At 36.0% G+C, this 24,691-nt stretch overlaps 1 protein-coding gene across 5 annotated transcripts in view; it reads left to right on the top strand.

Annotated features, from left to right (window-relative positions):
* Positions 1–24,691, top strand: part of LOC101890868 (myosin light chain kinase, smooth muscle) — a 137,330-nt gene that overhangs the window by 73,443 nt on the left and 39,196 nt on the right. For 3 of the 5 annotated variants that reach the window (XM_059130810.1, XM_020040070.2, XM_059130809.1), the window contains exons 8-14: positions 239–961; positions 1,057–1,782; positions 3,485–4,195; positions 7,434–7,606; positions 8,213–8,300; positions 11,445–12,789; positions 14,475–14,607. In XM_059130810.1, the coding sequence (XP_058986793.1) occupies positions 239–961; positions 1,057–1,782; positions 3,485–4,195; positions 7,434–7,606; positions 8,213–8,300; positions 11,445–12,789; positions 14,475–14,607 (3,899 nt within the window). The remainder of the gene's footprint in view (positions 1–238; positions 962–1,056; positions 1,783–3,484; positions 4,196–7,433; positions 7,607–8,212; positions 8,301–11,444; positions 12,790–14,474; positions 14,608–24,691) is intronic. The other 2 variants (XM_059130812.1, XM_059130811.1) reach the window with 1 other exon arrangement.

Below are 24,691 nucleotides of genomic sequence, written 5' to 3'. Positions count from 1 at the left end.
AAATTGGTCCATAAAGTCTTGAGTGTGGTGTTGCTTGGTGTCATGTGTTCGGTCTCAAGGTATGTACTCAATTACTCTCTCATTCTCTTTTTCGCTCTCTCGTTAGCTTTTGATTTAGTACAGGCTTATTTATTCAAATGCTCTCACTTTGTCTCATTTTCCATTTTTGGCACTCATTATGTGTTTCTCTCTCTCTTTTTGTGTGTGTTTTGTGTTGTTCTCACCCTCTCTCTCACAGATGCATATCATAGTCATGAAAATCGCCTCACATTGGAATGCAAGGTTTCGGGTAATCCCAAGCCCACGGTATATTGGCAAAAGGATAATACCCGTTTAGATTCGGAAAGTAAAAAATATCAGTATGTAGATTTGGCGGATGGCATAACCCAATTGGTGATTGAGAGTCCAGAGCCGGGAGATACGGGTCTCTACACGTGTTATGCTGAGAGTGAAAGTGGCCAAATGAAAATCAGCAAATTTGTGGATGTCAGTGACTATAAGCCTAAACTCCCGGAGCTGAGAGTGGCCCAAAAAGACACTGGCGATGTTGTGACAATGATGGAAAAATCCGACAAAACCATGGAAGAGGAAAGAGAGGAACGCCAAGAGAGAAAGTTACGTTCCATGGATGCCAAATTCAAATTAACCGTGGAGACACCCATGAAACCCATGGTCATGGCCTCGGGCACCAAGGCCCAGTTGATTTGTTATGTCAGCGGTTTCATAGAAGATGTCTATTGGTTAAGAGGCAATGAACGAGTTACCAAAGATTCCCGCCACAAAATATACAACATTAATGGGGCCTTGAGTTTGGAAATTTATGATGCCCGACCCGATGATACGGCCCAGTATAAATGTGTGGTTAAGAACAGTCGCAATTCGGTGGAATGTGTTTGTGATTTGACCATCTACGATAGTGCGGCGGAGAAGTTGCCCTCAAGTTTCTCTAGCCCCGTTACAGGTAAGGTTAAACGATGAAAAAGGGGAGAGAGATAGGGAAATCACTCTTTCCCCTAGGAGAACATAACCTCAAATTTATGAATTTTTTGTCATTAGCCACCTTTGATGCGGATCGCTGTGAAATCATTTTGTCCTGTATGCTACATGGCCGCCCAACTGTTACCTGGATTCGAGATGATCACACAATTTCCAATAATCGTTATAGGGTCCTTGAAGAACTGGGAGGCATTAGTAAGCTAATCATACGCAATCCCATACCCTCGGACTGTGGCACGTTTTCCTGTTTCGCGGAGACCAATGAACGCATAGAGGCCATAACGAAAATCATTCGAATCAATGATCTTAAGAAATTAATGGCGGCGGCAGCGGAACAGGAGATGAATGGTTTTGGTGCTCCTAAACCACCAATTCCATCGTTACGAGATGAGGAGTTGGAAGAGCAGGGTACTTTCTCGGCACGCAAATCTTTGGGTCGTAGCATACCGACGGGACGTAAACCTCTCTTCAGTTCCCTGCTTCACGATCGTACCATGACCGAGGGTGGTAATCTACGTCTCAGCTGCAGTGTGGTCTATGATGGCCAGACCACGGTGGAATGGACCAAAAATGGCCGTGCCCTACCAAATGATAGTCGCTACTACACCACATTCCATAATGGTGAGGCAATATTGGAAATTGTTGCCGTCGAGGAACATGATAGTGGTCAATATATGTGTCGCGCCCTCAACGACTATGGTGATTCGGTTTCGCAGAGCAATATCCGGATCTATAAACACTATGAGAACACACCCCAGCCGGCAACGTTTGTACAATCGATAAGAGGTAGATATGTGGCCCAGTTATAGGTTTAGGTTATAGGAATATCTTTGAAATTCAATCATACATTGCAAGGACTCAATCAAAATCCGCACATGTTCAGTACACACTTACACACATACACATGTTTTGTGTTGTTGTAGTTGTATGTATGTATGAAGCAATGTAGTGTTGGTACTTTTTTTATTCTCTCGTCCACTGTGCAATTTATAATTATTTTTATTTTGTCGTATATTTTTATAATCGGCAGATTTTTGGTGTGGCTAAGGTGTGTGGACACTCAACAGGCATTTTAGAGGGTTCCAATTGATAGAGGACCTTTTTTATTGCCAGAATTTCTTTGCAGGGTCTTCCATGGATGGGAAACTTTCAAGAACTCCCTTTTGAGACCTTCTTTGATAGAAGAGCTTCAACAAGGTTCCTATTTGTAGGAGACCTTGAACAGGTTGATAGAAGACCTTTAAAAGGCCTCCAATTGACAAAAGTTCTTCCATCTATTAATATCTTCGACAGGGTTCCTATAGACAGAAGACTTTTAACAGGCTTCCTATTGATAGAAGACCTTTAATAGGGTTTCTATTTATAGAGGGCCTTGAACAGGGTTCCTATTGATAGAGGACCTTCAACAGGTTTCTTATTGACAGAAGACCATCAACAGGGTTTTAATTGATAGAGGATCTCGAACAGGCCTCCTACTAATAGAAGATCTTCAACAGGGTTCGTATTGATAGAAGATCTTTAACAGGGTTCCAATTGATAAAATACCTTCAATAGGGTTTTTATTGATAGAGGATCTTCAACAGGCCTCCTACTGATAGAAGATCTTCCACTGGGCTCCTATTGATAGAAGAGCTTCAAAAGGTCTCCTATTGATAAAGCCCTTTAACAGGTCTCCTATTGATAAAAGGCCTTCAACAGGTCTCCTATTAATAGAGGCCTTCGTTAGCGTTCCCATTGATAGAGGACCTTCAAAAGGTTTCCTATTGATTGAAGATCTTCTACAGGGCTCCTATTGGTAGAGAGCCGTCAACAGGTCTACTATTTATGGAAGACCTTCAAAAGGTCATCTGTTAATGAAAGACCTTTAACAGGTTTCCTATTGATAAAAGGCCTTTAACAGGTCTCCTATTAAGAGAAGTCCGTTCTCAGGGCTCCCAGAAGATCTTCAACAGGTCTCCTATTAAGAGAAGTCCTTTAACAGGGTTCCTATTGATAGAAGATCTCCAACAGGTCTCCTATAGATAGAAGTCTTTCAAAAGAACTCATATTTATAGAAGACCTTCAAGAGGTCTCTTTTCGATAGAAGTCCTTCATCCGAGTTCCTATTGGTAGAAGGACTTTAACAGATTTCCCATTCATGGAAGGTCCTTAATAAGATTGGCAAGGTTCTACAATAGGTATCCTAGTCCTACAATGGACCTCCTGTTAATAGAAGATCTTCCAAAGGTCTTTTATTCGAAGATGACTTTTTTAGCAGAGCTTCTGTACAGCAAGGATCTTCAAACTGAAATCTCTTCAGCACCAGACGTTTCGGAGACTATAGATACAAAAACGCATGTCTTTACCGGTCTTTACTTCCGCCACACACTTAGCCCCACCAAAAATCTCGCCGGATTCCCTAAAATTGCTCAATTTCTAATAATTTTCTCTCTTTCACCCCCCTCCCCCTGCTGACATCTGCATCATCTGTGTCTTCTTTGCTCCACAGACACTTATTCTCTGGCAGAAAATGAGTTAGTTTTGGATTGCCGTGTACGTGGCAAACCACGTCCCGAAGTGCAATGGCTTAAGGGCACCGAAATTTTGATACCCGGCGAAAAGTATACCCAAATCGATTCCGATGATGGTTACTCCAAATTGATCATACACAATCCGACGGAGAAGGATGCCGGTCTCTATGGTTGCATTGGCCGCAATGAAGCTGCCGAAACAAAGATCACTCACCAGGTCGACTTTAGAGGACGTGAAAAGTTCGCCTTGGAACAGACATTAGGTTTCTATCATCGTGACCCGAACAAGCCACATTTGGTTGCTCCGTTGGGTAATCAAGTTGTTTGCGGTGGTGGCACCATTGCTATCAGTGCTGAGTTTATGCAAACAGCAACACCCATTGAGGTACAGTGGTTCCGTCAACGTCAACCGTTGGCCGGTCAACCGGGTGTTAAGACATTCTATGAACGTGGCGTCTATACATTGGCCATCATGAATGCCGGTCCCGAACATGAGGGTAGCTACACGTGCCGAGCTCAGAATGCTTTCGGACGCATTGAATCACATGCCACAGTGGATGTGGCCATCGGAGTGGAGAAGGCCGAGAGGCCACCGTTGTTCTTGTCGAGACCGGAAACCGAAATGAAAATTGCTGTCGGTGATCCCTTCTCGATTTCATTCAGAATTGCCGGAGATCCGAAACCAAAGTGTAAGTATTGAAAACGGAAAGGGAAACATTTTTAAAATGTGGGTAAAAAAAAGTGTTTGAATATCGTGGGTATTAAGTGCATAATTTATATAATGTTCGTATAATAGCGGATTAAATGGATAATTTATAAACTATTCGTATAATAGCGGATATCGTGGATTATAATTTAAATTATGTAAAATGTGGATAATTTATCAAAAACATTCGGATAAAACCGGTTATAACAGTCAGATAATTTATAACAGTCAGATAATTTATTAATTTAATCGGATAATAATTAATCAAAAATATACGGATAACGTAGGTAATCCATCTTGAATATTGGAAAAAACTAGATTAAAAAACGGATAATTTAACTAAAATATTTTGATAGCAGTTGATAATGTCAAGAATTTATCTGAATTATTTGGATAATACCGGATAACTTGGATGTTCCCCGATAACACCGGATAATGATGTAAAATATTCAGATAATACCGGATAAAATGGATTATTTATCAAAAATATTCGGATAACACTAGATAAGGTGAATAATTTATCTGAACTACTTGGATATCTATACATAATATGCAAAAAAAACCGAATAAAGAGGATAGCTGGTATAAAAAATTTTCTGATACTGATAATAATATTCTATCTGGATAATGTGGATAATTATCAAAAATGTATGGATAAATCCGGATTAAGTGGATACTTTATCTAATAAACCCATCTATAATATTCGAAAACTCTCGGATAAAGTGGATAATTTATCTAAATTATGATGATAACACCGGAGAACTTGTATAATTTTTAAAATTTATTCGGATAAGATAAATAATTTACCAAAAGTATTCGGATAATAACGAAAAAGGTGAAAAAAATATTTCAAATATTCGGATAACGCCAGATAAAATTTTTATAAACTATTCTTATAGCATTGAATAACGTGGATAATTATTGAAAAAAGTTATGGATAAAACCGGACAACGTGGATAATTGATTAAAAAAAATTATGTATAAACCCGGACAACGTGGATAATTTATCTATAATATTAGGATAACATTAGATAAGCTGGATATTTAATCTAAAATACTCGGATATCTATAATATGCAAAAAACCGGATAAAGTGGATAACTTATCTAAAATATTCTGATAACACTGGATAAAGTGGATAACTTATCTAAAATATTCTGATAACACTGGATAACGTGGATAGTTATAAAAACAATTATGGATAAAATCGGATAACGTGAATAATTTATTTATAATATTCAAAAACTCCCGGATAAAGTGGATAATTTATGAAATTTATTAGGATAAGATGAATAAGAAATCTAAAGTATTCGGATAATACTAATAATCTATATAATAATCGGATAAAGTTGATAATTTTATACCCTCCACCATAGTAATTCCGTCATTTCGTTTGTAACACCTCGAAATATACATTTTAGACCCCACAAAGTATATATATAATACAGCATAAAATTCTAAGTCGACTTAGAGATGTCCGTCCGTCTTTCCGCCTGTCGGTCTATCTGTCTGTCCACGTTTTTGTATAGCCCCCATATAACCTCCCGATATTCGCTATTTTGATGATTTTAGCGACATTATTCACCGGAAGTGTTTCAAATTTGATATTTGATATTCGTAATGGATGCTACAGCCTATAACAGGAGATTGTCTGTGCAGTTCCACTTCTTCGTATGGCCCCCATATAAAGGTACTACCCGATATTCGGTACATTTGTTGATTTTAACTACATTACCGAATCTTCTTTTCATGTTTCGCATTTGAATATTGTAATGGCTTATGGCAAATGACCTGCATAGGTCCATGTCGTCGTATTGACCCTAATATAACAGCTACATTCGGTATTTTTAAGATTTTAACAGAATTTTTAACGGATTTTATTGTTTTTGAGAATTGCCAAATTCGTTCCAAATGGTGGAGGTTATTCAAAGGCCGAACTTACAACATTTTTAATCGTTCTAAATTATTATTACATTTAAACTATTCGGATAAACCAAATCATAATTATTTTTTCCGAATTATTCGGATATCCTGGAGAATTTATTCATCGTGTTCGAATGTCTTGCATTTTTGGTAACGTCGGATAATTTATTCAAAACATTTTGATAACATGAATAAAATATCCAGAATGATTGGATAACTTAAATATTTTTTTCGAAATCTTAGGATAACGAAAAAAAATATCCAAAACGTTCGGATGACCTGAATAGATACAGTTGGATAACTTTGTTAATTTATCCAAAATGCTTGAATACCATGGATAATTTATACCAAATCTTCGGATAACCTGGAAAATGTATACCAACTCTTCGGATAATCTGGATAATTTATCTGAAATTTTACCGGAATGTGCTATATGTTGAGATATTTTGGGAAATTCATTCAAAGTTGTCGAATAACGCGCATATTTTATCCAAAATATTGATATAGCCTGTGTAATTTATCCAAAACATTCGGAGGACGTGGAAATCTTATCCACAATGTTTGGATAACCTGAAAATTGTATTCAAAATTTTAGGAAAATTTATTCAAAATATTCGCATGCGTAAGTAACTTATCCATCTTGTTCCGATAACGTGGATAATTTACTCAAAATTTTGGGTAAAGTGGATAACTCAACGGATAACGCGCAAAACGTATCCAATGTATTCGTGTTATCCGAAAATCCGAGAAAACTAAAAAATTAATTTTACGGATTACATGCAAATCCTTCCACTATGTGCGGATAACTTGGATAGTCTATCCGAAAATGATACACGAAATATGCGGATAATGTGGATAATTTATCCAAAATGTTGATATAACCTGTGTAGTTTATTTAAAACGTTCGGAGGACGTGGTAATCTTACTAATGTTCGTATAACCTGAAAATCATATCCAAAATTCTGGGAAAATTTATTCAAAATATTCGCATAACGTAGGTAATTTATCCAACATGTTCCGGTAACGTGTATAATTTACTCAAAAGTTCGGGTAACGTGGCAAACTCAACGGATAACGTGAAAAATGTATCCAATGTATTCGGATAACATAGAAAACCTACACGAAATGTACGGATAACGCGCGAAATACACCCAACATGTACGAATAACTTGGATAGTTTATCCGAAAATGATAGGTTAACGAAATGTTTGGATAATTTATCTAAAATATTTTGATATGATACAAACTTTTACGGATAATGTGGATAATAATTTCAATTATATTTTTTCTCCTTCCAGTGACCTTCATGAAGGGCACCAAAGACATCACCAAATCCGATCGTGTCAGCAAAGAAGTCTCCGATGATTATACCCGATTCACCGTACAAAAGTCACAGATTTCCGATTCGGGCACCTATTTCGTTGTGGCCCGCAACAACAATGGCACTGACAGAATATTTGTAACAGTTGATGTAAGTCCAAGTTATGGAAAAGTTGACATTTTGTGGTTGAAGTTTTTATGCCGTCTCCGTCCGTCTTCTTTGTCTCTGAGTGTCACTTGACGAAGTTTGCCAGATAATTAACCTTTTTTGGCTTTATTTCCTTTTCTATTTATTCTTTCTAGATTAAGACACCCAAAAAGAAAGATTAAGCCTTTGTTTTGTGCCGCTTTATCACTTATTTGCTTTAGTTGTGTTCCCACAAAATCAAAAGAAAAGAAAAAACTCTATCTATGCGTAGCTTATTTTTATCTGACCTTGAACTTGCCATCAATGCTTCTGATTTTATTTTCCTTTTTATTTTAATTTGCATTAAATTATATATTTTTCTTATATAACATAAATGAAATTTATTAATTATTAATTAATAATTATTTACTTACACATACATATAACAAACCTATATTTATTTATATATAAACGAGAAAATGAGAAAGAAAAAACAAATGAAAACAAAATAATATTTTTATTATTGTTAATAATCACGAATTCTATTTAACCATTCGCAATCCACATCGGCAACTGCATATGTGCGACCAAAAATTACAACAACAACTACAATACCTACCCTCATTGTAGGTCATGCCTAGAGCCCGTTCTGAAACGCCATCAGCACCACGCTGGGGCCTGCCATTGGAGAGTTATCCCGATGTTTCATATTTCAAAGGTGAGTTTGAAGATCGATTTAAAAAAATAATAGTTTTGTGTTCAATATGTGAATATGTCACATGTGTTGTATTGGAGAGTTTGTGTGTGTGTGTTTTATAAAAGCATATAAAAATGTTAGAGTCAAGGAATGTATGTCCTTTAATTTTGCTCCCTGTAGGTTCTACGAATATAGGCCCTCTCAAAGTCTTCACATTAATCTGAAATTATGTTTTCTATAGAAAAAAGTTTTTTCTAAAGAAAAAAGTCTCCACAGAGGCCTGAGGAGAATTTTTCCCAAAGAAAAAAGTCTGAGGAGATTTTTTTTCTATAGAAAAAAAGTCTCCAGAGCGTCCTGAGGAAAATTTTTTCTAAAAAAAGTCTCCACAATTGCCTGAGTAGATTTTTTCTAAAGAAGCTTAGTAGATTTTTTCCAAAGAAAATAGCTTCCATAGAGACTCGAGTAGATTTTTTCCAATGAAAATTCCTCCACAGAGACCTGAGTATATTTTTCCAAATAAAAAACCTCCACAGAGCCCTGAACATAATTTTTCTATAGAAAAGAGTCTCCACAGCGTCCTGTGGAGATTTTTTTCTAAAATAGTCTCCACAAAGCCCTGAGTAGAGTTTTTCTAAACAAAAAGTCTCCATAGAGACCTGAGGAGATTTTTTCTAAAGAAATAAGTCTCCACAGAGAACTGAGGAGGTTTTTCTAAAGAAAAAAGTCTCCACAGAGACCTGAGAATATTTTTTCTAAAGAAAAAGGGGTCCACAGGGACCTGAGGTAATTTTTTTCTATAGGAAAAAGTCTCCACAGCAACCTGAGGCGATTCTTTCTATAAAAAAGTCTGCACAGCAACCTGAAGAGATTTTTTTCTAAGGAAAAAGTCTTCACAGAGACTTGAGAAGATTTTTTCTAAAAAAAAAGTCTCCGCAGAGACCTTAGTAGATTTTTCCAAAGAAAAAAGTGTCCCCAGGTCTCTTTGTTTCAAAGAAAAGTCTCCACATCGACCTGAGGAGATTTTTTTTCTAAAAAAAATAGTCTCAACAGCGACCTGACGAGATTTATTTTCTATAGAAAAAAGTCTCCACAGCGACCTGACGAGATTTTTTTTCTATAGAAAAAAGTCTCCACAGCGAACTGACGAGATTTTTTTCTATAGAAAAAGTCTCCACAACGACCTGACGAGATTTTTTTCTATAGAAAAAAGTCTCCACAGCGACCTGACGTGATTTTTATCTATAGAAAAAAGTCTCCACAGCGACCTGACGTGATTTTTATCTATAGAAAATGTCTCCACAGCGACCTGACGAGATTTTTATCTATAGAAAAAAGTCTCCACAGCGACCTGACGAGATTTTTATCTATAGAAAAAGTCTCCACAGCGACCTGACGAGATTTTTATCTATAGAAAAAAGTCTCCACAGCGACCTGACGAGATTTTTATCTATAGAAAAAAGTCTCCACAGCGACCTGACGAGATTTTTATCTATAGAAAAAAGTCTCCACAGCGACCTGACGAGATTTTTATCTATAGAAAAAAGTCTCCACAGCGACCTGACGAGATTTTTATCTATAGAAAAAAGTCTCCACAGCGACCTGACGAGATTTTTTCTATAGAAAAAGTCTCCACAGCGACCTGACGAGATTTTTTCTATAAAAAAAAGTCTCCACAGCGACCTGACGACATTTGTTCTATAGAAAAAAGTCTCCACAGCGACCTGATGAGATTTTTTTTCTATAGAAAAAAGTCTCCACAGCGACCTGACGAGAATTTTTTCTATAGAAAAAAGTCTCCACAGCGACCTGATGAGATTTTTTTCTATAGAAAAAAGTCTCCACAGCGACCTGATGAGATTTTTTTCTATAGAAAAAAGTCTCCACAGCGACCTGACGAGATTTTTTTCTATAGAAAAAAGTCTCCACAGCGACCTGACGAGATTTTTTTCTATAGAAAAAAGTCTCCACAGCGACCTGACGAGATTTTTTTCTATAGAAAAAAGTCTCCACAGCGACCTGACGAGATTTTTTTCTATAGAAAAAAGTCTCCACAGCGACCTGACGAGATTTTTTTCTATAGAAAAAAGTCTCCACAGCGGCCTGACGAGATTTTTTTCTATAGAAAAAAGTCTTCACAGCGGCCTGAGATGATTTTTTGCCTATAGCAAAAGTCTCCACAGCAACCTGAGAATATTTTTTCCAAAGAAAAAAGTCTTCACAGCGACCTGAGGAGATTTTTTCCATAGACAAAAGTCTCCGCAGGGACCTAGGGAGATGTTTTCTATAGAAGAATTCTTTCTACTGGAAAAAAAACTCTCCAATTTTCCAAAATATATTTTCTGTCGAAAAAAATCCTTCTCGGGTTGCTGAGAATTTTTTTTCATAGAAAAGTCTACACTTTCTCGTTCTATTGTTCTGCCAACTTGTTTGCTGTGATTTGAGTTGTCCCGGTGCCGTCATGAATGTCAGTTGTTGTCACAACAGATATGAGATATTCATTCAATTTTTTTCTTCTCATTTTTCCTCTCTTTCAGATACAAACAAAATTCATTATTTTTTAATATTTTTCCCAATAATAAAAAGAAGAGAAAACACAACAAGATTAAGTCATCTGCAAATGACTCTAAAATAAAACGAGATAGCCTCAGAGCTTTGACAAGTTTAACCTTGGATTCTAAAGCTGTCTAGAGACAGCAACAGACAAACAATATTTGTATTTATTTTTGATTTCGAATTTTCCATGGTCAGCTATTTTTTGTTAGTTTTTAAATGAAAATTTGTTTTTCTTAGCTCACGATTGTATTATGAAGAACGTGATTTGAAAAATATTTTGTGTTTGAATATTTTTTTTTTTTTCATTTTTTGATTTTTTCCAAGCCAAAAAACGTATTTCCAAAATGGATTATATCACTCTAATCCAGGTTTACATTTACGTATTGCATAAAAGCAACAACAACAATAAAATACACATGCACATCTATAGAGATACAAAGTCACACAAACACACACTCACTCACTCACTTAAAAATAAAATTTAAAATAAAGAAAAATGTTTCTCCGGGGAAAAAACAAACAACAATGTAGTTTTATTTATTTCAATTTTTTTGTTAATGTTTTTTAATCATCAAAACTTGGATATTAATCATCGACTATCCTTGACTTTAGATCCACCGGCTGCCATTACCACTGAACCCCTGCTGGTCGATTCCGGTCCCACACACATTTCTTTGTCCTGGGGCAAGCCACCCTATTACAACAACTCTGCTCCTGTCATTGCCTACAAAGTTGAGGCCTGGATCGTGGGCCATGAGGGTGGTGCCATCTGGAAGGAGCTGGGTCTGACACCCATCAACTCCTTCGATGCCTTCAACCTCAAACCCAATGTGGAATATCATTTCCGTGTCACTCCCAAAAATCGTTATGGCTGGGGTCCTTCGGTTCAGACCACCAAACCTCTGCAGGTGGGTGGTGTTGAATGCCTACCCGAATTCACCATGATCCTGCCAGGCCAGGTTAAGGCATTGCTGCACAAGGAATTCGTTTTGGAATGTGTGGTACGTGGCAGTCCCCGTCCTGATATTGTCTGGTACAAGGATGGCCTGCGAATCGGCAATAACATGGACAATGAACGCCTAAAGACCCGGAAAATTGGTTCCACCTGTACGCTGACCATAAAACAGGTTCTTGAATCCGATGCTGGTCGCTACACCTGTGAAGCCACCAATTCCAAGGGTAGGGTGTCCACCTTTGCCCGCCTGCAAGTCGTCTCCGATGAAAGACTTTTCGAGGCCGATCATCGTCTCAAGGAAATTGTGCGCAGTGACAACATTTCCTCCAAAGGAGATTCTTTGCCCATCTTTACCATGCGCCTGCGCGATCGTCGTGTCCAAGTCACCTACCCAGTGCGCCTCACCTGCCAGGTGGTGGGTTATCCTCAACCTGAAATATCCTGGTACAAAGATGATCAACTCATCGAGTCCAGTCGCCAGAGCATAATTTCCCAGGACAATCAATTCTATACCCTGGAATTGGCCAGTACCACGTTGAATGACAGTGGCATTTACACCTGCACCGCCAAAAATGAATTGGGCTCGGTGTCGTGCCACTGCTCCCTGGTTGTAGACAAAGGCATACGTGCCTACATCACCCCCGAATTCTATATGCCCTTGGATCCCCTCTACATTGTCCAGGAGGGTCAGGAAATACGTCTCACCGCCAAGGTGGAAGCCTATCCGGCTGTTGGTGTCTCATGGCATCGTAATGGTGTTAAACTCCGACCCAGCCGTCGTCTGCTGGCCACATTGGACTCGACAGGTTTTGTTGAGTTAATCATTTCCGATGCCAAGCTCCATGATTCCGGTGTCTATACCTGTGTTGCCTCGAATGCTGTCGGAAAGGCTGAGACAATGTGCCGTGTTGCCATTGAGCCACTGGAAGACCTAGATGCTGGACGTGATTCACAATCGGTGGTACGCACCATACCCACAATAAGAGCAGCGGATGATTTGCCGTAAGTAATTATTTTTGCAGAAAATAAAAGGAATTCTTTACAGGGGGAAACTGAGGAGAATTTTTTGTATTTGGAGAAAAGTCCCCAGCAACATGCTGGAGACTTCTCTCTGTTTAAACAAATCCTAAGCAATAATTTGGAGACTTTTGCTATAGAAAAATAATGCTTGGAAACTTATTTTCTATCGAAAAATATTCTCAGAAAACCGATAAGGGATTATTCTATAAAAAATCCTCAGCGAAAAGAAAAAAAAACATTTTCTATAGAAGAAAATCCTTAGCAAAATGAAAAAAGATACCTTAGGAGACCTATTTCTAAAAACAAGGAAAGTGTTTTCTATGTTTTTCTCCTCATTTTTCTGATAAATTTAGTTTTTTGTAAAAAATCTCCTCAGTCTGCTGAGAATGTCTTTCCATTGAAATAAAGTCTTCCCAGCTTGTGAAGAAATTTTTTTCTACAAAAAAAATCTCCTCAATTTTCTGAGAATTTTTAAAAAGTCTCATAGGTCTACCGAGCTACTTTTTTCTGTGAAAAAAAAAATTCATCAACCTGCTGAAAAAGTTTTTTATGTAGAAAAAAATTCTCCGAAGTTTCCAGGGAAAGTATGTAATTGCCTCGAATGCTGTAAAAATGTTTCCAGATGACTGCGGGAATCTTGTGTTAAAAAACATTTCCGAAGATTGCTGAAGATTTTTTTTTTTGATAAAAAAAAGTCTCCTCTCCTCGAAATTGTCTTCAAAAAATATTCTTATACTGTTGAGACTTTCTTCCATTGAAAAAATAGAAACATTTTTTTATAGAAAAAAGCCTCCGCAACTTACAAAGGGTTTGTTTTTTGCAGAAAAGTCTCCTCAAATTACTGAGATTTTTTTTTCTCTGGTAAAAAGTCTCGTTCGGTCTGCTGAAAATAGTTTTTCTAGAAAATGTCTCCATAGTTTCCCGAAGAAGTATATTTTGTACCGAAAAATTATTCTCAATTAACTAAGTGAGTCTTGAACAGAAAAGAGCCTCCTCTGTATATAAAAATCTCCTCAGATTCCTTTGGATCTTTTTTTTTAGAAAAAAGTCTCCTCTGTCTGCTGAGGAACTTTTTCTATTGAAAAAAGCTTTCTCAGTCTTTTGGAGATTTTTTCTATAGAAAAATATCGACTCAGTTCGTTAAGCCTGATTTTTCTATAGAAAACAACCCCTTTGTTCGCTGAGAATTCTTTTTAATGAAATAAGACTCTGGTATTATTGAAAATATTTTTTTCCTGCCTTACCCCCTTGTAAACATTACCATCGTTCTCCACTAATAAACAAAGGTTGTTTTTATAAAAACAACAATAAAGGGATTAAGCCTGACCATTTTGCAACAACAAAATACTATGGTATCCCCAACAAACAAGCCAATACTGTTCTGAAAATATTTTTCTTTTGAAAAATGTCTCCCCTGTCTGCGAGGGTTTTTATCTACGAAAAAAAACTTCTCAGCGAGGAGAAAGTCCTACTGAGGATTTTTTCTACAAAAAAAGTGAAAAAAAAAGAAAAGAAAGACTCCGTTGTTTGCTCAGATTTTTTTCTACAGAAAAAAACTCTGTGCTGACGGTAGTAGGAAAGCGAAATGAGGAGACTCCCTTTCTTACCACCCTCCTCATAAGAATATTTCAGTTAATTGTTTCACGTTTTTTGTTTTTAATTTACAGCTACTCCAAGGAGCCATTGTTTGTTGTCAAACCCCGTTCCAGTGAGGCATATGAGGGCGATACCGTCATTATCTTCTGTGAAGTTGTTGGTGATCCTAAACCCGAAGTTGTGTGGTTAAGAGATTTCTTAAAGGTAAGTAAAGAATGGGTTACAAAAATGAAAAATAGGTTACAGATATAATTTCTGGATGGGAGTTCAAATTCGATTTCAGACTTGGGTAGTATTTTCAAAGTCTCAAATGCTATTGATAGTTCAAGTGATACAATATTGTTCGATGGCAAGGCTTTTTCAAGCTACGCCCTCAAAAAATATTTTTTCGGGTATGGCGCCCAACGTAAAATGGTACAATGTTCTTGTAATGGAACAACTATATAACGGAAAGAAGCAATGATTCTTTGTAACTGGCAATGTGGGCATCTGGTTATAAATCCTATTGCGATTATTTGACTTCTGGTATTGGAAAGTATATTTTCGATTTGGCAAATTTAGTTCGACATTCTGCTTCTTAATAATGCAAAACTACATATTATGAAATTTAAAATCGTAATTAACTTTAGTCGACTTAGGCTGAAGAGTCATAGTTTAAAACTCGGTTTCAAACATGGCTGGAGTAGAGTATTTTCGATGTTTTCGAACAGAGTGGTATGCTTAACCCTTCAAATGCTTTTAAGAGCTCTAGTGCAACTAACACTGTTTCATGGCACAGACTCTTCTGGTATGGCGCCCAACTTGTGATGCAACAGAATAACTATAACATGTAAGGGAAAGAAGCAATGGTTAAGATTCTTCTCAGCAGGCCACGTTGACAGCTAAAGATAAGTCGAATTTCGATTAATTGACTTTTTATATTAAATAGTCGATTTTCAATTTTGAAACGATGGTGTTCTCTCAACTAGTTAATGTGTGTGGAGTTATGGCGCCCAACGTGTAAGGCAGAGGAATTACTATATCATATAAAGGAAAGAAGCAATAGTTAATATTCTCCGTTATTGGCGAAATTCAATGTATAACTAGGCGTCCAGTTTTTAAACGAATTTCGATTAATCCACTCTTGGTATTGAAATTCGATTGTCGATTTTGCGACCATAGTTCGTCGTTTTATTCTTTAACGATACAAAACAAATGTTGGAACGGAGTTCAAACTTGGCCAGACGTAGTCAACATTGTTCGATGGCCTTTTCTGGTTGTGCCCCCAGTTAATGTGTGTGGGTATGGCGCCCAACGTAAAAATGGTACACTTTTTAAGAATAATATATTAATGAACGCAACAGGTAATGGAAAGGAACAATGGTTCAAGAGTCTTCGCTCTTGGCGAAACAAATGGAAACATCGAATATTTTTCAAGACAACTTGAGAGATTAACCTCGATGATATTTCCAACATCACATACCATAAACTGTGATGAAACTTCCTCGGGCTCAAGATATGTGGTCCACTATAGTAATCTTCGTTTCTCCCTGTCCCTCAGGGGGAGTATTGAAATAAATGATAAGTCGGAGTTCAAACTTTGCCAGACGTAATCAACATTGTTCGATGACCTTTGGCCTTTTCTGTTTGTGCCCCCAAATAATGTGTGTTCACTGTTTAAAAATTGCGTAAGGATAGCTACCTCTGAGTATGGAAAGGAATAATGGTTCAAGAGCTTTCGCTACTGGCGACAAAAGAGACACATTGAACATTTATCAAGTCAACTTGAGAGTTCGACACAGAATCCTTTCCTGCGACAGCGTAAGGCACTCCTCCCGATTATTCATAGATATAGCGTCCCAAATGAAATCTTCGAATGCCTCCGTGCTTTGATTGATATTTCCAATATCACATACCATAAACGGTGATAAAACTTCCTCGGGCGCAAGATATGTGATCCACCATAGTACTCTTCGTTTCTCCCTGTCCCTCTGGGAGAGTATTAAAAAAAATTATGGATCGGAGTTCAAACTTGGCCAGACGTAATCAACATTGTTTGATGTCCTTTGGCCTTTTCTGGTTGTGTCCCCAACGTGGCGCCCAACGTAAAAATGGTACACTGTTGAAATATAACATATTTATGAACCGCAACTATAGCTATCCAACCTTTGATTATGGAAAGGAACAATGGTTCGAGAGCTTTCGCTAATGGCGACAAAAGAGACACATCAGATATTTTTCAAGTCATCTTGAGTTTTTTACCTCGAAACCTTTCTTGCGACAGAGTAAGGTACTCCTCCCGACTATTCATCCAGTTCAAAATGACCATAAATAGTCCCTCTCAAACCACAAACTGCGATGTGATCGAAGACAGGAGATCTGATTTGGCATAGTACTCATCGTTGCTCCCTTTCACTCTAAGGAAGTATAAAAATCCCTAATAATATCATCTTCGTTATATGCCTACCTCAAATCGCAGAAAAATCTTCCCTTCCCCATAACATGTCTGCTTCTCAGATAGGCTTTGAATGACTTGTCTACAACTTGTCTCATTTGACAGACAACGCCTCTCAGCACCCCAAAACTTCCTAGGAAGAAAACAAAAAAAACTGCGCTTGCGCTACTGTTTACCCGCTGCTCCACACTCACGATCGTTGGCTGGTCGCCAAAAAACGAATGACATTTTCGCCGTGCCAGCAATGTTGGAAAACAGATTTACGATTTGCTCAGTTACTTGGGAAACGTTTTTCGATACACAAGTGGGTTGGTTGTTGGCGAACCCAAACGAAACATAGAACGCTTAGAATTCATTTCAAATACAAATTTTAAATTATGCGACAGTTTTTTTTTGTAGTTGTTGCCATGTTAGTGCAAATAAATGGAGAAAAACAAAACATAAATAAATAAATAAATATTTTGCTCAAAGTCAAGTTCAGACAAATTATGTGAAATAATAGTTTTTTCTCGTTTTACATTGTCGTTGTTGCTGTTGCTGTTCAGAAGAAAAATAGGGTGTAAAAATCTAACTGTTATTAACAATTTATGGGCAATTTACAATTGTTACCAATAAATTCCAGATAAATATTTATTGAAAAAAAAGAATAAATAAAAACAAATGTGGGTTTAAATAAAAATTTCTTTAACAATCAAAAGATTGCAAAGAAATCTTGGGCGTTTTTTAAAACGGGAAAAGTTATAAAAAGGTGCCTTGTGGAGCCATAAAATTTAGTTGGGCGCTGAAATTTAAACGAGACAATCAATTATCGTGACAATTGTTAATAGTTGTGCGTGGAAATTTGGAAAAAGGAAGGGATTCAAGAAACGAAAATATTAAAAACAATCCTCGATAAAAATAAGAAGAGCGAATAGAAAATGTAAAAAAATCCTCAATAAATAAAATCTTAAATAAAAACAAATTAAAACAATAAAAAGAAACTGTAATTTCGGCCGGGGCGAACTTTGAATACCCTCCACCATTTGGAACAAATTTTGCAATTTTCAAAAAAAAAAAAAATAAAATTACTTCAGAATTCTGTTAAAATCTTAAAAAATACCTAATGTATTAACGAAACTTGAAAAAAAAAATATCGGTGAATAATGTCGTTGAAATCAATAAAATACCAAATATCGGGAGGTACTGTTATATGGGGGCTATACGAAGACGTAGACCTGCACACACAATTTTCTGTCATAGGCTTTAGTATTCATTACGAACCTCAAATACCAAATTTGAAACAATTCCGTTGAAAAATGTCGATTATATGAAGACGTGGATCAGCACGGACAATTTTCTGTCACAGTCTTTAGTATCCATTACGAACTTCATATACCAAATTTGAAATAATTCCGTTGAAAAATGTCGCTTAAATCATCAAAATACCGAATATCGGGAGGAGCCATTATATGGAGGCTATACGAAGGCGTAGACCTGTACAGACAATTTTCTGTCTTAGGCTTCAGCATCCATTGCGAACCTCAAAAACCAAATTTGAAACAATTCCGGTGAATAATGCCGCTAAAATCATCAAAATATCGAATACCATAGCATTATATGGAGGCTATACGAAGACGAAGACCTGCACAGGCAATTTTTTTCATAGTCTTTAGTATCCATTACGAACCTCAAATACCAAATTTTAAACATTTCCGGTGAATAATGTCGCAAAAATCATCAAAATATCGAATATCTGGAGGTACCGTTATATGGTGGCTATACGAAGACGTAGATGTGAACAGACAATTTTCTGTCACAGGCTCCAGTATTCATTACGAACTTTACATACCAAAATTGAAACAATTCCGCTGAAAAATATCGCTAAAATCATGAAAATACCGAATATCGGGAAGCAGCGTTATATGGGGGCTATAAGAAGACGTGGACCTGCACAGACCATTTTCTGTCATAGGCTGTAGTATCCATTACGAACTTCAAATACCAAATTTGAAACAATTCCGTTGAAAAATGGCGCTAAAATCATCAAAATACCGAATATCGGGAGGTACCGTTATATGGGGACTATACGAAGACGTGAATCTGCACATTCGATTTTCTGTCATTGGCTGTAGTAACCATTACGAATTTCAAAAACCAAATTTGAAACATTTCCGCTAAAATGTTGCTAAAATCATCAAAATATCGAATATCGTAGCATTATATGGAGGCTATACGAAGACGTAGACCTGCACAGACAATTTTCTTTCATAGGCTTAAGTGTCCACTATGAACCTCAAATACAAAATTTGAAACATTTCCGGTGAACAATGTCGCTAAAATAATCAAAATATCGAATATCGGCCGTTAACGTTATATGGGGGCTATACAAAGACGTAGACCTGTACAGACAATTTTCTTCGTAGGCTGTAGTATCCATTACGAACGTCAAATACCAAATTTGAAACAATTCCGTTGAAAAATGTCGCTAAAATCATCAAAATAACGAATATCGGGAGATAACGTTTTATGGGGGCTATACGAAGGCGTGGACCCGCACGGACACTTTTCTGTCAAAGGCTTTGGGATCCAGTACGAACCTCAAATACCAAATTTGAAACATTTCCGGTGAATAATGTCGCTAAAAATATCAAAATATCGAATATCGGGAGGTATCGTTATATGGGGGCTATATGATAGCGTGGGCCCGCACGAACAATTTTCTGGCATAGGCTGCAGTATCCATTATGAACCTCAAATACCAAATTTCAAACAATTCCGTTGAAAAATGTCGCTAAAATCATCAAAATACCGAATATCGGAAGGTGCCATTATATGGAGGCCATACCAAAACATGGATCTACATGGCCCATTTTCAATACCAAAAGTCCTGCAGACATAATATACATTTGAGTAAAATTTTATCAACCTATTTCATTTCGTTCGGAAGCTAGAGTGATTTTCATAGACGCATAGACGGACGGACATCGATAAATCGACATAGAATTTTATGCTGATCAAGAATATATATACTTAGTGGGGTCTAAAATGTATATTTCGAGGTGTTACAAATGGAATGACAAACCCTCCATACTATGGTGGAGGGTATAAAATCCTTGTATTATTACAAGATAGTCGTTGATAAATAAAAATAAAAAGTTCTCTAAATATAAAAAAAAATATTTTTAATTTAAATTGCATTTGATGTAATCAAAATAATGATAGAATCAAATAAATAATAAAAATAAAAAAATATTAAAAAATTTTAAAAATATCCAATAAAAAAACCTTAAAGAAAATCTAAAAAAAAATCTCAAATAAATATTTCACAATTCTCCCAGCGTACAAAGTATTTCACAATTGTAAAAGCAGCTTTCTTTGTCTCAACGAAAAAAAACGCCAAAAAATAATAACAAAAATAAAAAACCAAGTGTTTAACTGAAAACAAAAGCCAAAGTGAAAATATATGAGAGCAAAAATTAAATAATTGCCTCGGCTTTGTTAAGTTAAAAATTAAAAAAAAAAGTTTGAAAAGATTTTCTATCTTGTTGTTCGTTGTACATTTTTTTTTTTGGAAAATACAATAACAATAATAATACAACAATACCATATTGGATTACACTTTCTGGTGACGCATTTTGCACCTTAAACGTTGCTGCCTCATAGAACTGGCAGCAGTTTTCAATTCTTCTTTTTGGCTTGCCAACAACGAATTAAAGAGACGCCTCAGAGTAAGTCTTGCCATTGTTTGCCATATTTTACTACGATTTTATTTATTTTTTGGTTTTGAATAATTGTGAGGGAGGTAAACGATACATTCTTATAGCCAATTAGGGCAATTATGTAAATATATGGAATCCAAAGATTCTCTGTTTTTATGAAGCATTCATCCGAAGAATTACGTAGAAGGGAGCCTGGAGGTACAGTTTTCCAAAGGCAATTAAGAAAGCTAGTAAGAAAATAAAAAAACTTTCTTAGAAATTGGAAAGATCTCTATCAAAAAAAATATCGAAAAATATGATCTTTCTATAGAAAAGACCAGTAGATTTGTAGAAGATTTTCTATATATATGAGACTTTAAAAAAAATTCTAACTCTAGAACACCTTTTTTCAGTTGTAATTCGAATAATTTTTGATTTAATTCATAACCCTGGTAAACATTACCATCGTGCTTCACTAATATACAAACGTTGTTTTTATAAAAACAACAATATAGGGATTAAGCCTGACCATTTTGCAACAAAAAAATACTATGGTATCCCGAACAAACAACCCAACACTGTTCTTATAATTTGTAACATTTCATTTGTAATTCGAATTATTTCAGTTGTAATTGTAATTTTTCCATTTGTAATTAAAATTATTCCAATTGTAATTTGAATGATTCTAAATGTAATTCGAATTATTCCAGTTGTATTTCGAACTATTACATTTGTAATTCGAATCAATACATATGTATTTCGAATTAAATCCTACGTAATTCGTATTATTCCATTAGAAATTGAAATTATTCCAATTTTAATTCGATTTATTTTATTTTAAATTCGAATTAATCGAATTAAATCGAATCATACGAAATACAATGAAAATAATACGAATTACAATTAGAATAATTCGAATTACCAATAAAATAATACGAATTACAATAAGAATAATTCGAATGACAACTGGAATCGTTAAAATTACAATTGGAATCATTCGTTTTACAATTGGAATACTTTGAATTACAAATGGAAAAAATCGAATTACAAATGGAATAATTCGAATTACGTATGAATTAATCTGAATTACAAATGGTATAATTCGATTTACAATTGGAATAATTTGAATTCCTTGCAACTGGAATCCTTGAATTACAACTAAAATAATTCGAACTACAATTGAAATTTTTCGAATTACAAATCGAAGGATTCGAATTACAAATATAATTCTCAAAATACCATTAAATTGTTTTGAGATACACCTGAAAATGGCGTGAAAGATAATGATTTTTGAGGATTTTAAGATTTTTGAGGATTTAACTATAGAACTCCTGCAATGGTCTTTCATCCATAGAAGACCTACAAGAAGCCCATTGCATATGGAAATTCTATATTTTTTAAATGCGAAACATGTGTTAATATTACGTTTCGTATATCGTATGTGCCCTTAGAAATTTTACCACAAATGTTTTCCAGTTTTCCATTGATTGATTTGGATATGGCGCCCAACTGAAAACGGTACAATGTTGTTGCTATCGAAAACCTTGATTACTTCCTCATAAAATGGATAGAAAGGCCCCCTTCACTGATGGCAAAAGTGTTATCGGCTATATGGGACTATACAAAAATGTCGACAATGTTTCGTACAATGTTTCGCCACCGGAGCTAGAACCCATTATGACCTACTAATATTAATTTTTAGACAAATTCGTGAAAAAAATTGGCAAATATCATCAAAATACCGAATATCGGGAGGTACGGTTATAAGGGTACTATACAAAAACGTGGACCTATACATACAATGTTTCGCCAACGGAGCTAGAACCCACTATGACCTACAAATGTGGCGAAAATCAACAAAATACCGACCATCCTAGACACAAAAAAAAATTTGAAGCTCTACGTCCTGACAGACGGACTTCTTTAAATCGATATTGAATATTATGCTGATCATGAATATAATTACTTTATGGGGGTCTACGACTAACATTTAGGGATGTTACAAACTGAATGATAAACACCTTCTTTTCAAGGTGTGGGGTATAAAAATATAGGTGAAAACAAGTAAAAAAGCTGCAACTTCGGCCGGGTCGAACTTTGAATACCCTCCACCATATGGAACGAATTTGGCAATTTAAAAAAAAAAAAAAATCCGCTAAAAATTCTGTTAAAATCTTAAAAATACCAAATGTAGCTGTTATATTAGGGTCTATACCACGACGTGGTTCTGCATAGGCAACTTTTGTCATAAGCCATTGCAAAATTCAAATGTGAAACTTAAAAAAAAAATCAGTGAATAATGTAGTTGAAAACATCAAAATACCGAATATAGGGAGGTACCACTTTTTGGGGGCTATCCCCAAACGTGGACCTGCACTGACAACTTTTTGTCATTGGCTGTAGTATCCATTACGAGCTTCAAATACCGAAATTGAAACAATTCCGGAGAATAATGTCGCCAAAATCATCAAAATACCGAATATCGGGAGGTGCCGTTATATGGCGGCTATACGAAGGCATGGACCTGCACGGACAATTTTCTGTCATAGGCTGTAGTATCCATTACGAACTTCAAATACAAAATTTGAAATAGTTCCGGTAAATATTGTCTCTAAAATCATCAGAATACCGAATATCGGGAGTTACCGTTATATGGGGGCTATACAAAGACGTGGACTTACATGGCTTATTTTCTGTCCTTGGATATGGTATCCATTGCGAACTTCAAATACCAAATTTGAAACAATTCCGGTGAATAATGTCGCTAAAATCATCAAAATGCCGAATATCGGGAGGTATCGTTATATGGGGGCTATTCGAAGGCGTTGACCCGCACGGACAATTTTCTGTCCTAGGCTGTAGTATCCATAACGAACTTCAAATATTAAATTTAAAACATTTCCGGTAAATAATGTCGCTTAAATCACCAAAATACCGAAAATAGGGAGATACTATTATATGTGGGCTATACCAATACGTGGGCCTACATGTCCCATTTTGAATACCAAAAGTCCTGCAGACATAATATACATTCGGGTAAAATTTTATCAAGTAGGTTGATTTCGTTCGTTAGCTAGAGTGATTTCCACAGACGGATAGACATCGCTAAGCCGACATAGAATTTTGTGCTGATCAAGAATATATATACTTTGTCGGGTCTAAACTGTATAATTCGAGGTGTTACAAACGGAATGACAAACTTAATATACCCTCCATACTATGGTGGAGGGTATAATGAAGATATATCTTCATCCCCTTCAGACCTAAAGGCGACCCTTTATAACTGCACGTAGAGAATAATTGTCTTCAAAGAAGTTCTGTAGTAAATTTGCTGGAATAATAAATTTCCAAAACGACATCTTTAGGAAATCTGCAAAACCGAAATTCTATTCACGTCTTCATTGTGTTAACCCGGTAAAATAAAGTCCATACTTAATGTTGGAATATTTTAACCATTTTTGAAAACCAAATCCAAAAATGATTTGCAGGCATATCAAATACGCAGAAAAACATCAATTATAAAACTATTTAAGCATAAATGTTCGGAAAACGAAATGAAATCTCAAAATGAAATACAATTACGGGATATAATCTACCTCCCACTTCCCTCTACGCCACCTCGAAGAGCCTATCAATGTCATTATGTGAACATAAAAGGAAAATTGAATTAATGAAAAAAAAAAAAAAAAACAAACAAAATAACGAAAACATTAAACGATGCTGGACAGACGGACGGACGAGCGTGCTAGTTTGTTAGTCAGTTGGCTGCAATAACAACAATATTGCACGAAACTTTGCAACAAAAATTTTGTGATCTGTTCGGTTTCATGATGCTGATTTAGATGGATGTTGTTAGGCTAGTCAGTCGGCTGTATGAGTGGCGTTTAATGGCATTAGGGATGTCAACTCGAGTAGGTTTCCAAACGTATTGTCCATTCTGCATAGGTAAGTATTTTATCTGCAGGCAGGTCAAGTTCGAAGATGGGCTATATATTGGTTCACGATATCATATAACCCCCCGATATTCGATTTTTTGATGATTGTAGTCAAATTTTTCGATGGAATTGTCTAAAAATATTCACAGGGAGTTTATTCTGAGTACTTTGCACCCTGGAAGAGTATTGTCTTCCGTAATATTCCGTATTTTTATGATTTTAGCTACTTTATTTACCGGAAT

The sequence above is a fragment of the Musca domestica genome, unplaced genomic scaffold, assembly GCF_030504385.1.
Source record: "Musca domestica strain aabys unplaced genomic scaffold, Musca_domestica.polishedcontigs.V.1.1 8, whole genome shotgun sequence".
NCBI lineage: Eukaryota > Metazoa > Arthropoda > Insecta > Diptera > Muscidae > Musca > Musca domestica.
The sequence above is the reverse complement of the archived record's forward strand: the minus strand, read 5'-3'. Positions and strand labels throughout refer to the sequence as shown.